This window comes from Colossoma macropomum, unplaced genomic scaffold, assembly GCF_904425465.1.
Source record: "Colossoma macropomum unplaced genomic scaffold, Colossoma_macropomum, whole genome shotgun sequence".
NCBI classification, from domain to species: Eukaryota; Metazoa; Chordata; class Actinopteri; order Characiformes; family Serrasalmidae; genus Colossoma; species Colossoma macropomum.
Window position 1 is genome coordinate 14,610,710 of NW_023494805.1, and position 14,933 is coordinate 14,625,642.

General features: G+C 40.3%; 1 protein-coding gene across 3 annotated transcripts in view; it reads left to right on the forward strand.

Annotated features, from left to right (window-relative positions):
* The window catches only part of dennd4c (DENN/MADD domain containing 4C), a 57,593-nt gene extending 42,974 nt beyond the window's left edge, over nt 1–14,619 (forward strand). For 2 of the 3 annotated variants that reach the window (XM_036596733.1, XM_036596734.1), the window contains exons 17-34: nt 1,474–1,680; nt 1,954–2,082; nt 2,628–2,775; nt 3,573–3,722; nt 3,899–4,036; nt 4,255–4,395; nt 5,418–6,523; nt 6,948–7,137; nt 7,262–7,368; nt 7,643–7,818; nt 8,962–9,153; nt 9,766–9,949; nt 10,193–10,303; nt 10,433–10,570; nt 10,808–10,925; nt 11,136–11,289; nt 11,726–11,790; nt 11,945–14,619. In XM_036596733.1, coding sequence (XP_036452626.1) covers nt 1,474–1,680; nt 1,954–2,082; nt 2,628–2,775; nt 3,573–3,722; nt 3,899–4,036; nt 4,255–4,395; nt 5,418–6,523; nt 6,948–7,137; nt 7,262–7,368; nt 7,643–7,818; nt 8,962–9,153; nt 9,766–9,949; nt 10,193–10,303; nt 10,433–10,570; nt 10,808–10,925; nt 11,136–11,289; nt 11,726–11,790; nt 11,945–12,081 — 3,591 coding nt within the window. In that variant the 3' untranslated portion in view covers nt 12,082–14,619. The remainder of the gene's footprint in view (nt 1–1,473; nt 1,681–1,953; nt 2,083–2,627; nt 2,776–3,572; nt 3,723–3,898; nt 4,037–4,254; nt 4,396–5,417; nt 6,524–6,947; nt 7,138–7,261; nt 7,369–7,642; nt 7,819–8,961; nt 9,154–9,765; nt 9,950–10,192; nt 10,304–10,432; nt 10,571–10,807; nt 10,926–11,135; nt 11,290–11,725; nt 11,791–11,944) is intronic. The other variant, XM_036596735.1, reaches the window with a different exon arrangement.
* The last annotated feature ends 314 nt before the right edge of the window (nt 14,620–14,933 follow it).

Here is a 14,933-nt window from a genome sequence, read left to right on the forward strand (position 1 = left end):
CAGGGTAGTGTCTGCGTTTGGTTTGTATGCATCTCTTTTCCCATTCCCGTATATTGTTTACTTTCTAGGTTTTGCCATAGTCTTACTTACAACAGTGTGCACAGTGGGGTCCAAAAGTCTGAGACCACTGCAAAAGAGCTTCTGTTTTGCATTCTCTACTAATTCAATACAAAGTTTTTCATTACAAGTCTTTGTAATTAATAATATTATTGAAAATCATTGAGATTTTTACATGAATTTCAGAATTTGTTAGTATTTTAGTATTTAGTATGTCCCCCTTTTTGCTTTAATGAGAACTTGCATTGGAGATGGCATGGACTCCACAAGTTTGTGTAAAAGCCACTGATGAGTAGATCAAATCCCCCTGAAAGTCATCTGCACACAAGCTTCAATTGAAGGGATAAAAAGGCCGTAAGACATTTTGTACAAAGGCCTTAACATGATCAGTGTGACATTTGCTCAGATTTGAATATTGACCAAGGAATAGTGCAGAATCTTGAAGGTCTTTATTTTACTTGTCATAATGTCATATATTTAAAATCTTTATTTATTAAGAAAATCTCAGAAGTAACAGCAAAATTAGTCAATAATTTGTAAATTGTGTGTACTTCTCTCATAATAAAATTCTGGGTCTCCAAAAATAGTATAACTGACAGTGTACCATCTGTCAGTGCAGTCCAGTGTCTCTGGTGCAGGTTTTTTTTTTGTTTTTTTTGTTTTTTTGGACATGTTGGTTCAAGTGTAGTATTAAATTAGAGCTGTTGTGATACGAGGTTAGCATTGTACATGTGCTAAATAACCTCATGATTGGGACAAAATCCAGGTGATTTACTGGATTTCTTGAAATCTTGTACAAGATGTTGTACTATATTGTTAACATGACCACTTGAACAATCTGCGAATCAGATAATGATGATATTATTAGAGTGCATTTAAAGATCCTTACTGACATGCAGAGACACAGGCGTAGTTTAATGGAATGGCAGGATATTAGTGCACTGAAGGACACGGAAGCTACTTCAGGACCGAGTGTCCCAGCGTGGAGAGGATTCCTGAACTGAGTCAAATATTATTTTTAGGCCATTGTTACCGTGCTCACAGAGGGGCTGAGTTCTTGCATTGTTTGAACACATTCACATGCTGAACTTGCACACATACTAAAGCTTAATTCGCACTTTTGGACATGTCTTGGTGTTGATCTTGGAGTCTCTCTCTAAATCAGACTGAACTGATGAATGGACTCAATCACTTCCCCTTCAGCACATTTCACAAGTGGTTCATGTATAGCCTCAGGATTTTAGTTTTCTTAAGCAGATGTCACCCTTGGCTTATAGTCATCATTTATAGTAACTAGTTTGATTGTAATTCAATTAAATCAAAATTTAAATAAATCTAATTTCACCACACTTTCAATGTCATGCCTATTTTCATCTCCTGATTTAACAATGACTCTGTTTGTCTTTCACTCCACAGGAAGTCAAGCTGGCCTACAAGATGGCAAAACGCTGCTACTCAAATCCTCCTCAGTGGGCTAAGTGTCTGTTTAGCCACTGCTACAGCCTGTGGTTCATTTGTCTGCCTGCAGGCGTGCGTTTAGCCCAGTCCAAACCTCGCGCCATGCAGCAAGCCCTCAATGTCCTAGTGAAGATGAGGAATGCTGAGGTGGAGGTGCTTGATGAGGTGTGTGTGTGTGTGTGATTTTGCGCATTTGTATGTGGGGCCCAGCTGCAGTGTGGGAGGGCTTTAGTCCTTGCCAGGTTTAGCAGGCGTGTTTCATTTGGGAATTTGTGCTAGACCCCATATGTTACAAAATATGTGTAAGATAACAGTATTTTACTGGCAAAGAATAATTGTGATATGTTATTTTACAAAAATTGCTCTATTCACCTGTATTTTTTCACTTTAAACAAGAGTGAGTGAATAAATGAATGAATGTTTTTTTTTCTCTGGCAGGTGTGTTATCGTGTGGTAATGCAGCTGTGTGGGCTGTGGGGGATGCCAGTCATGGCTGTGCGAGTTTTAATGGAAATGAAGAAGGCTGGAGTTGAGGGCAATGCCATCACTTACGGATACTACAACAAGGTAGTGCATTAAATTCATTACTTTGGCATTAATTGCTTCTACTCACTGATTACAAGAGGTGTGTACTGTATGTGACCTTGCTATTAATCAAATAAACAAATAAACTAGCATGAGAGGGAAGATGACTAAATGACTGAGGAACCACCTTAATCTTGTTAAAGTTTAATAATGCTGAATTAAAACATTTAAAAATAAAACACAGTAAAAGACATTTTGACATGTATGAATGGCATTTGTGTGTTCAGCAATGCAAAGCTTCTACAGGATTTTGACTTTCAGAATCCCCTGAAGCCGCTCAGGCAAATAGCTTCATTTCAGTGCCCCCTCATGAATACATCAGTATTTCCCTGCAGTACGAATTGCACAGAGCGTAAAATTGTCTGGATGCTTCTGCTTTACCAAAGAGAAATGTTAAAAACCTGGATGTGTTTCCATGGGAGAAGGCAGGTTGTTATGGTTACCCTGACCTCTGTGTCTGATTGGCTGTGTGTGTGTGTGTGTGTGTGTGTGTGTGGGTGGGTTTGTGTTTTGGGGTGTGTTTCTAGGCTGTCCTGGAGAGCCCTTGGCCGAGCCGGAATCGCAGTGGCCGCTTTATGTGGACCAAAGTGCGGAACGTGCTACGAGGTGTGGCTCAGTTTAAGCAGGCTCTGAGAGGCTCAGCTCAATCTAAAAGACCTCCTCCGATTACCACAGGTGAGAGGCACACAAGTCCAGGATAGCGCTGTGCATGTTGGTGTTCTCCCAGTACACTAAGACTGCTTAAGTTCACTGAGTTGATGTTACTTTTTTTCAGCAACAGAGTTACAGTACTGCTTAACCTTCTGTCTTACTTATGACATGCAGAATTTCTTTGTCCATTAAAAGCCCCTGTCTAATGTCTATTTTTGTTTTCCCTGCTCTAGCAGACCTGAGTCATGTCATTATCTAATTATCAGAATCAGCAGAATCAGAGCTGTGATGCTCCAAAACTGCAGTGCAGGGTTACATGATTGGAACATGGGTTAAAGGGGAATTCCACAACATTTCTGCATAACTCAGTCAGTGAGATGTAAACAATGGATTGATTGAATGGACTGATGCGAAATGCTTGATTGTAGAGAAACTACTGACTTTATAGTTTCTTTACAGTGTTGGTGATAGGAACCAGGGATGGCAATACAAATATAGCCTGTTTATTAACTATCAAAATGTCCGGTAAAACGAGACAGCCTCTGTATTTGTGTGATGTTTAAATAGCTTTCTGCAAAATATTTGTAGAGGTGTTACCGATTCTGAAGGACTTTGAAAATCTTAATGACTGAATAATGCATAATTCTTTAAAAATACCCCTACAAGCACTTGAATTTGTGCGGTTTTACAGAAACACTGGTATTGTTTCTTTTATTCAGATCATGTCTGAAGTCATGAATAAATAGTAATGCTCATAAACATTACTTTCCATTGAAGTTCTTGTTGTGTGTTATGTATTGAGGATGCTTATTCCTGTGCAGTAGTGTCCCTGGATGCGATAGCAGATGGTGATGGAGACAGACTCAGTCACTGTAGTGCCGATAGCTCCAGTGAAGCTAACGGAGATGAACACACGCTTTTCTCACGCCGCCTTGTTGTTGAGGACGCCAATGGGAGTCACTGTAGCACAGGTACTGCCCAAGAAATGCATATTTACACAAAGACTTCCCACAAAGTACATGAAGTTGTGCATTCGTGTTTGACCTTGCTTGTTTTTTTTTTCTGCTTATCTTTTTTATTTAAAACATAAAGGTGTTCTTATCGTATATTGCATTGGAGCTCACTATTGTTCATTTATGTTTTAAAGGGGGCCAATCTGACCAGGGTTATGGCTCTAAGGATGAGCTACATCAGGACTCTGTAGATGCTTCTAAAGCTACAGTCTTTCCTCTCTCCACTGGTGATCATGCCAGCAAGGGCAAAACAGTCTTGAGCCAAGAAAATGGTATTACACTTACGGTGATTGATAGAATGTATGTAATGGAATTTTGAAATCAAGAATATGTATTTTAACATTAATTATTTGAGATAATTGCTATTCACTGTGTAGTATTAGTATTAGTATTTTAGCAGTTGAGTGATATTAGTTTTGGAAGAAAGTTTGTTTTTGTCCAGTTCTAATTTGATTGTGTTGATTGGTTTTGTTTTTTTGTTTTTTCCCAGGGAAGGACATTGCTGGCTCTGTTGACAGTGCAGTGGCGGTGTCTGAGCCCCCCAGCCCTGCTGAGCCGACCCCTCCTGTAGCCAGCATAGTCAGACTGTCCACTGGGAGCTTTGACAACTCCACAGGGAGAAGAGACTCAGGTGATTTACTGCAGATTATCAATGCAATAGTGGTTAATAGTAGAGGTGCACAATATAGACTCCATCTGTCTATCTTTCTGTCTATCTAATTTTTTTTTTTTTTACAACAAAATCGATGGCTAATGTTTTTATGGGACTGATTTTTATCATCCACACTGTGTGGGCTAAATAAAGACAGGAAACCTCCCAACACAATTCCACTGTTGCAACATAAATAACATTATTTTCTCTTTAACTGGCCCAGATTGTCATTTTGAAAACATGAGATCAAATAAATTGCTACATCAAAAGTAAGAGACATCTGGTTATTTTCCACAATGACTCATGCATAATTATGCTGCAACATTTGTATAATATGCCACAGTATATCTTTTGCAGCAGCATTCAATTGCAGCATGAGTGCACTCACATGGCTCATCATAAAATTGCAACATAGATGGGCCAAAATAAAAAATGTAAGTTGGCCAATTGCCAGTCAAATGTTTTTGAGCAAAAAATAGCAGACTACAATCATGCACTCCTACATATCAGGCTGTGTTCACATTATAGGGTGGTATTTGATTCTTTTGCCTAAAAGTGGCATAGATCTTATTTTTTCAGAGCTGTGTGAACTCAAAAATCTAGTCTGTTCAAATCAGATTCAAGGCACTTTCATACATAGACATATTCAATATGTAATTGTGCACAATGAGATTAGAGATGTCATCACAATTTACATCACACTTCACTGCACATGCTATCATTATCTGGTATCAGCAGCATTATTAATTTTCATAGCATTATCGGTGTTCACTCAAATGATACATCGCTTAGAAACACACAAATGTGAACCATCAAAGCAGAAATGCATCAGGTAGGCACAAAAATTGGAATTAAACAAAAGCTTGTAATATGAACATAGCCTTAGTTCACATGCACTATCTTTACCTTATTTGCAATGGACTTAGCAGAGTTTTGATGATATATTAATAAATAGTATGACAAATAACCATAACTGTCATGCCTTTTTGTAACTTTTGCAGGTGGTGGTTCTGCAAGTGGTGGTAAACTCTTCACCCCTCGCAGTAAGAGTGAAGACATCGCCCTGCCTGAGAACGACAGCTCCGCAGACCCAGAGCCAGTCCCAGCCCAAACTGGCCAGCAGCAGCGAGCCAAAGCCTTTGCTGAGCGCAGCTGTAGCTTCAGCGCAGAGAGCCGAGCTGGGATGCTCCTGAAGAAGAACAGTCTGGAGCTGAGTGTGGATCACATGGGTGCTGACGCTAAAATCCTAGCAGCTGCTTTTTCTGGAGCCAAAACTCCACCACCCACTACAGCCTCGGGCTCAGTCTTTAAAGAACTGGATGTTGGGCCTAATACAAGCTCAGCCCTCAAGGAGGAAGATAATGAAGAAGGGGTTGAGAAAATGAAAATAATTCATTTGAGGGAAGAAAGTAAGGATAAAGGGAAGAAGCCAGCAGAGGTGGCGCCTCAGAGCGAAGGAGCTGAGAAAAGTGCAAACATCTCCTCCTCTAAGGCGGTAGAGAGAGAGGATGTGGAAATTGGGGCAGACCCTCTTTCGTTGCTGGCCTCAGAAAGTGAGGAGGCAGCCTCTATCCAGAGCCAAGAGTCTGCACGTCTTGTCCCGCCGGTGGTCTCACGAAACCTCGCTGACGAGATAGAGATGTACATGAACCTCCAGAGTCCATTAGGTGCCAAGGCATCAAGCATGGAGCTACACCAGGGGCCACAGCGTGACTTGGAGCTGCGCAAAGCTGACCTTGTGGACTCTCCTGCCAGCAAGCAGTCTTTGGAGCGAAGGTCTAGCCTTCCCGCAGGCCCTGTAAAAACCCCCGATTTACTGGAAACCCCCAAACGCAGCCCTGCCGTCACACGGTCAAAGACCTTCGCCATCAAGTCCCCGAAGACACCTGGTTCTACAGGACAAAGGTCATCCTCATTGACTGCACTGGTTAGGTCTTCTCAGAGCGGATCGCTGGGGTCTGTTATCAACTCCATCTCAGGCATCAAGATGGATGCCTTACTTTCAGGGCCTAAAGTGGACATGTTGAAGCACGGCATGAAGCAGGCGGCTAATGTGGCCAGCAAAGTGTGGGGAGCAGTGGCCTCGGCCTATTACTCAGATGATGAGGTGAGCAGGTTTAACAGTGGAGAACTAAGGGAGGGCTAGGGAGAAGGAACGGGAAATGGAAGACAAATCATTACACTCAAGGACCCATACGATCAATGAATTCCAACCCTGATCTATCAGACCTTGCATTGTGTTCCTTTGTTGGAAAGGTGCTTTCTCTGATGAATGTTGATAATGAGCCTTTAATTATAGAGCAGTTTATACACTAAGTTGCAGAAAGTGTTTCTCTTTGGTTTTCATATTTTTTATGTCTTTTTTTGAAGGACAGACGTAATGCAGAAGAAAACATTGCTTAGCCTATTATGCTTCTCTCTTGTTTAGCGCTTTACCCTCCCATACTCCCTTTCATTGAGGAGCAAAAGTACTCTTCCTGAACACACCATGCAACAGTCATCTTCAACCAACATTTTTTTCTGATTTACAGGAGGAGCAAAGCCAGCCCAGGGACAGCTTCCCAGCTCACCTGGAGGAACAGCTTCTCAGTAGTGAGGAAGTGGATAGGACCATACCCAGAGGCTTGATGTCCAGTCTGACGGCTAATGGCCTTACTCACAGTAACACCAGCCTAGGCAGCAGTGGCAGCAGTGATAATGGTCGGGGACAGCACGGGCCACGTGAGTCGCACATAAGAAGAGTCACCTTGTGCTTCTAGATGTAATCATGCCATTGACCTACTGTATTTTGTGTTTCTATTGTACTCATTAAACACATTTTTTTTTCTCTCTTCTTTTTCTATAGCTGTGACTCCTGGCAGGTCCATGAGAGGCGCAGACTCTGAGAGGTCTGAGCAGAGCTCGTCTCACCATGCCAGCACCTCAAGCATTTTTCAGAATTGTGCTCTAGAGGTGAGAACAGTGCCCTCTGCTGATCAAACTCTATACTCCTGCATTGCAAAAAGTGATCTCTTTAATCGAAAGTGTACTTTTCAGCATGTAAAACCTGAAATTAAAATTGACCTTTTTTGGCTTGTTACTTCATGTGCTTGGTCATATTATGTACAATTCATCATTTCTCATTTTAAAGACACAGTTCTTTTTTTCCTGTAATCATCCATGAAAATATAATGACTCTTATCTTACATTTTGTCTCATGAAGATGTTTGTGTGCCTTCTCTCATAGGTACTAATGTCCAGCTGTTCTCAGTGTCGCTCCTGTGAGGCTCTGGTGTATGATGAGGAGATCATGGCGGGCTGGACAGCGGATGACTCTAACCTGAACACCACTTGTCCTTTCTGCCAGATCGCCTTCCTGCCCCTGCTCCATGTGGAGTTCCATGACCTGCGCACTACACCTGGGTAAGGTGTTAAATCCAAATCAGGGCTTAGCAATGGTAGCCACATAAACTGTGTCCAAAAGTGTACAGACTCCCCTTCTGTTGTGGAGCACTGGAACTGTGTTCACTGTAGTGATGAGCACTATTCAGTATTTTTAGGATGGGTGTATAATGTTCCAGGACTAATCATCCAACATTAGGACTTGAGTGGACTAATGTTCTTGTGGCTGAATGCAGTCAGCCCTCACAAAAATGTTCCAACATCTAATGTAAAGCCTTTCCAGAAGAGCAGAAGCTGTTTTTGCAGCAATGAGAGACAAACTCCCTATTAATACTCTTGATTTCAGAAGAAATGAACAGGTGTCTACAAATGTTCGGACGTGTAGCGTAAAATAAGGAAATAAGTATCATGTAGGGTTTTTTGGTACAAATAAATGGCACATATTTGGAAAAGATTTTTTCTCAATGAAACTATGCGGTCCAGGTACATTGCAGTTTTTTGGGATTTGTCCTCACAAAAAGGACAAATACTCCTTATAGTACTGGAAAAGTGAAAGGAGAACGAAGAGTTTCACTGCCTTATTCAGGAGCTGAAACTTTGAGTAGTTGCCTGTGGCCCAGTTTAAGTTACCTTTGGAGATTCTAGAACAATACAAGGTGAAGCTGAGGACAACCTATAACTTTTCACTGTTTGTCAAAAAGTTCTTGTTGTTGGGACACAGGCAATGATTTATCTTGGTTATTGCTAGAGACACCGATAATTGGTCGACTGAGTTCATGTCACAAGTGAAAATTTGCAAAAAAAAAAATATTTGTGCGTTTTCATCATGTGAAAAATCACATTTGGTTTGCTAGATATCAGTTATTATGTGTTCGAGTAGATATGTTGTCGTTTGAACAAATTTCACTGTGTCCAAAGACCTTTATATTGTCATGATAACTTAGAATGTAAGGTCTACAGTTGATCATTGACTGTAACAAAGATATATTCAAATATTTAGCTTTAGTAAACTTTAGTTGAGACACCTTAATTTTTTTAGCAAGTCTTCTTAAGTGTCTCCTTTTATATAATTTCTGTCAAGTTCAGTACAATTTTCGAAATGTCCCATTTACAGCAGTGATAATGAGGTCTGTTGACTCTTGTTCTTTGTATATGTGAACCCAGGTTCTATCTGAAGACTAGCACTTCAGGGGACAGTATCCACAGTAGTAGCACACAGCCTACAGCCTCCACCTCATCAGAAGTAAAGGTGGGCAGTCCCAGTGACCCCCCTGACCTCATCAGCTTCTCAGATCCCCCTGAAGGCAAAGACGAACATGAAGAGACACTCACTGACCAGAGTGGAGCACCGAAAGTGTATGTTATTTACATCAAATGTGTATTTTACATTTATGTTGCACATATAGGACTGTGTAGTACATATATCTATCATAACACTGACATAAAGAATCTGTTTGCTTCTGCTTGATCACGTCACTTTTATGGTTGCAAATGTATCATCATGTTTGGTTTTTGATGTTACATTGCATCATACTGACCAAGATATCATAAATCCATTAGGCACGTTTTAGCTGAGAAGAGTAAATAAAGAACAGCGTAACAACCCACATGGTGCCAGTGACCATTCACATATTTATTCTTTTGCGTGTATATTATGTATATGATGATAATTATCACTTGCCACATTTTAAAATATATTACAGTTATTCATGAATATCAAAAGTAGCTTTAGACATCATTTAGAAACCAGTGCCAAGTTAAGGCTAGCAGGGCCTTGGCTGCACGGCGAAAGTGCCACATTCTCTGTTGTCGAATGCTTTGGCACAATTTTATGGTTTTCACTGTTCTACAAAGACAGATTTATGCTCACTGTTGAATGCTAGGTTCCATTGATGTATATTTACATCAACAGATTGTTTCCTCTTCACTGCACAGTGCCATTTTTATTGAATCTATGTGCTTGCTCAGTGTTGTGCCAGAGCCAGTGCTTTCAGACCCCCTGGGTCTGCTGGAGAGACAGGCAGAGAAGCGTGGCACCTCTTTGACCCGCAGCAACAGTGTAGGTGGGCCTCTGCAGAGCCTGGATTCAGCCCAGCGGCCCAATCACGGAATCTCTACCACCAGCCTCCCCAACAGCCTGCAGGAGGTAGTGGTGAGTGCTGCCACAGAATTTTTGTTTTTGACATTTCAGTTGGTATGGAAAAATCCAATAATGTTTAACCTTTTTAAAAATACATACATCTTGGTGATGTAAACTGAGGGACACTGTCTATTTTTATGGGCTGAATAAAATGTCAGAATTTAATGCAAACCCCTTAGTAGCAGTACTGCATGTTTCTGCATAATCTCATGTATAGAAACATGTTATTTAAGTTGAAGTTTTCTCATATCTCAGGACACATTCGGTCAGAAGCGGCCCAACCCAAAGCCAGTGTCTGTGCCTTACCTCAGCCCTCTGGTGTTAAGAAAAGAGCTGGAGTCCTTACTGGAGAATGAAGGAGATCAGGTACTTATTCTTTGACCAACAGATCTTTAAAGCTGTTTAGATTATTTGTTAATGTTATTTAATTGTTTTTTTTTATTGTACAGTCATTTTTTTATGTCTGTAGCCTTCACTCCTTATTTTTATATTCAGGTGATCTACACTCAGAAGTTCCTCAGCCAGCACCCTATCATCTTCTGGAACCTGGTATGGTATTTCCGCCGACTGGACGTACCCAGTATTCTGCCTGGACTCATACTGACCTCTGAACACTGCAACAACGGTGTACAGGTTCATGTACTTTTCACTTTGTTGTCCAAGTTTCCCTACCACCTCTGCTTTTTTTCTATGGCTTATCTCTCCTAGCTGTTATGTTGCAGTACATGCTCCAGAATACATCAGAAAGGAATTCTGTTTTAACTATTCAGTGTTTACAGTCTTTCCTTTGTTTAATTGCCAGCACTGCTTCGCTTTGTAGTACATCTGATGAAATTACACTAATTTACCTCTTATCTGTGTCTTCTGTAGCTTCCACAGACGTCCTTGCCTCAGGACAGTAAACAGGTGTATGTGCAGCTGCTGTGGGACAATGTCAACCTGCACCAGGAGCCCACCGACCCGCTTTACCAGCTCTGGAGGACCTTCTGTGAGTACCACGGGGTGACTGTAATAATGGTTTGGAGCCAATTGATGTACCCTAACAGTTCAGATTCATTCACACAAATCAGCATGGATACATCTGTATCTGCATAAGATAAAAAAAAAAACCCTCAGATTTAATCGCAGTAGTTTGGCTTTGACTAGATGACATTATCTGTGTGGCTTTTGAATCTTTTTCACTTTATCTCGCCTCCAGTGCAGATGAAGGGGTCTTTGGGCCCCACTGACCACCAGGAGATACGGGCACTACTGAACAGCATTGTTAGGAGCATCCAGACGAATGACGTCTATGGCCCTATCAACTTATTACTTAGGGAAATCAAGAGACGCCCAGATATCAAACGGCAGAGGTGAGAGTTCAGTGTTGGACACGTCGTCTAAACTACCCCAAAAGGGATCTTTTCAAAATGTTTTTAATAACTGTGCATATTATCATTTAACAATAAATTACCTCTTAAATAGAAGCTGTTTAGCTATATTAGATTTTCTTTGAAAAAACTATGAAACTGAAGGGACAACTGACAACAGGACTATTTTGGGAATAATGTCAATATTCTCTTAATTTGATGTCATTTAAACCTTTCAACTGTGGGCGAAAAGTGTTTCAGTATCCACTTTTAGCATTAGTTTGGAGGATGGGTATTAGTCTTTACAAATATGTTTTAATGCAAAGCACGTCAGTAGTTTATTACTTACAAAAAAATTCTCAGAAAATTTTAAAAGAATGGAAAAGTGGCTGTTGCTAATGGAATGTTTAAACCTTTATATTTTTCTCCTCATCTTTAGGAGTGTATACAGGGAGATCTTGTTCCTTTCACTGGTGGCCTTGGGGAGAGAAAACATTGATATTGGTGAGTAAATGCTGGTTTAGAACAGTGTGTTTATTTTTTTTTGAGAGATTTGGACCCTTTTGCTTCCTTTACCCTTGAATAAAAAATCCTGGCATCGCTCCAGGCATTCAAGTGCTTAATATTCTGCACCACCTTTTGTGTTTCCTGCTTACAGAGGCCTTCGATCGGGAGTATCGTCTAGCCTTTGACGAGCTGAGCCCCGAACAGCTGAAAGCTCTCTCACCCATTGACAGACCACCTTCCAATAGTGTGCAGTGGTGTCTCAAGTGCTTTGGAGCGCCATTCATTTGACGTAGCCTTAGTGGCTATAAGGGGCTCTCTTAAATCCTCCCCATCAGTCTAAAGCTCAGTGTGTGAGAGGGGCAGGACAGCGCATTGAGAAGAATTGTTTGCACCATCACCCAAAGATGGTACTTTGTCATCCCCCAAAAACATGTTTGAGTTTGGTTCAGTGCCTGCTTTCTGCAGCGTTTAGCAGAACCAGATATGTAGCAGGTAGATATTTATTGGCGTGAGTCTTTAAATGTCTTCAGATGATGAAAGCTTGATCTGTGTATGTCCATGGACCTGTGGAAGTGAAGTTAAGAACTAAATAGAGTGGAAAATCCCTCAGTCCCTCAAACACTGCCTTGCGTCCCCAACTTTCCCTCCAACATTACCTGTGGAAGGAGTCCAGTGGAAATGGAGTTGTGTTCTCTCGAGATATCAGTTGCGATGGTCTTATACGATGTGCACTTTGAAAAATGATTGCTTTATCTGTCTCTGTTCTTGTTTGTATATATTTTTCTATGATGGGATATCAGGACTAGGCTGCCTTTTTCAGTGTGAGGGATCTTTACCTAGATTTCTATGGAGTCGGTCTTAAACTTAAAGCCTGTGTTATCAGTGAGGGTCTTCAGTGTCACAGCGCAAGGTGTGATTCTCTGTGTGCGAGAGAGAGGGAGTGTGTGCATGTATGTAAATTTGTTCAACATACATTGGGAAAGACATACTGAGGCAACGGACAATCACATCATTATACCAGGAAGCTAAAGAAACTCTTAACGAGGTTAACAAGGCAGTAAGGTGATGAGTTCAGGTTCTGTAACAGACAGTGAAGTTCTTCCACTGGACGTTACATTTTATACACCTTTGGACCTTAAATCTAAATTGAAATTTACTTCTGTTGTGGGGGGAAAAAGAATGAATTGCATTGGGAGCTTGGCAGTTTAACTACTGAAATGGAAGAATTCTCCTTCTCTCATTCAGACATAATCATCTTGAATAAAGTCATGATCATTTTGAACAACGCTCATAATCCCTCCATATTTGTATATAAACCATTTTCCTTCACAGAAAAGGAAAGCGTGAGGTCGGACCTTAGTGAGAATGTACGGCATCCCTCAAATATCTGTCAATATTTTTTAACGGTGTTTTTAATAACCTTTTATGCTATTGCTGCATACAAATGCATACTCGAGTCTTAATGTCCATTTTGCTATCACTCTGTTTAAGTGACTTCGAGATGGACGACGTTGATAAACTTCTGTAGAAAGATGATCATTTGAATCTTAGTAGTTCTTGTGCCTTGTTAGTTAGTCAAGGTAGGTTTTACTACTAATAAATTAACACCATAGAGTGCAATCAGTCTGCCTTAATTTATTTATCATATCTTTTCTTATCTTTTATCGCTTAGTTCTTTGACAGCTCATGTGAATACAGCCTTGTCCCATGTCTGTCTTTGTCTTTGTAAAATAAGTCAGATTTGTTTGAAGTATGAAATCAATGTGGATATATGATTGATTCAGAAATCAAATTGTGCAACGAGATGTGTATAAAGGGGAACTGGTTGTAATACAAAAACCACTGTTTCTAGCCACGAGTATCTATAAATCTATGTGTATTTTTTTTTTCTCATGATGATGAACCCAGTAAATGCAAGTTCTTTCCCTATGAGAACCCACCCCCCACACAGTTTATGTGAACTGAATCAGGGCATGTGTGTATGTACTGAATGTACTCATGAAAGAAAATGGGATAGTGAAGATCTCTCTGGACGGTTTCTACATTATGTTGTTTACACACTTGCAATGTAACATTGTAATCAATTTGGTGACTTAATCCCAGTATTAGGGTGAAATGAATGAATGAATGTGATGGATTTCCATTGACCACTCACTTTAGACAGTGCTGATCTGACGTCCAACACGGTAATCTGTTTTTATCCTAATCAATATGATTAAATGGAAAGGAGAGACTGATCCAGGATCAGGCTTAATAAGGATTTTAGAATAAATGCTGAAACGAGAGGTAGTTGCTCTACCCCTGTCCCAAATGCAGAAAATAACATTCCAACCTCAAATATATCATTACATTGTGTTCGCTGTAGTAAATCACAGTGAAAATCATTTGCTAAAGATGGGAAACCAACTAACGTATTTATGTAACAGACTTTTTTTTGAACAACTGTACTTTACACAGCTGATATACAATTGCTTCATTAACTGCAGTTATTCTTTTTAACTCCAAGCAGTTCCTGCTTGTTTAACTGTGTACAGTGTATTTGGTTTTCTCCAGGCAGTGCAAAACTAACCCTCTCCTGTTAAAAGCATCAAATCCTGGTATTGTCAGAACAGAAATACTAATGGATAAGTGATTGTCCTGCATCCATGAGAAATCCAGGATGGTGGTTAAACCATGACAAATGAGGACCTTCTGGGCTAGGATCTGATTCTGTTGAGCAGGAGAGCGTTCTGTAAGCCTGTTCATCTGCCCTCTACCGTCCTGTGGAATGAGTGTGAATTTTTACATTCAGTTGTCCTGCAATAAACATGCTTTGTCCTGATTTTATGCTGCATCACTTCATCCTTTGCATCTTTATTCGTTTGAATTCGACATTTATTTGGGGGGAAAAATGAGCAGAAGTAAACATTGTTACCATCAATATAGTAAGTAATTATCACTTTTTACATATGAACAAAGCTTGATCATTGTTTTCCAGCTGTTGCCACAGATGTTTTGCTGAACTAGTAGTTTGTTACAGGTAACTTAGAAGCTTTCATTAAGTACACGCTTAAAAAGATGGTTCTTCAAGGGTTCTTTAGTAAAGAGAAAAGAACCAGTTTTTTAAGTGTGTAATGTTTAACGTGTATCATTATCTGTAA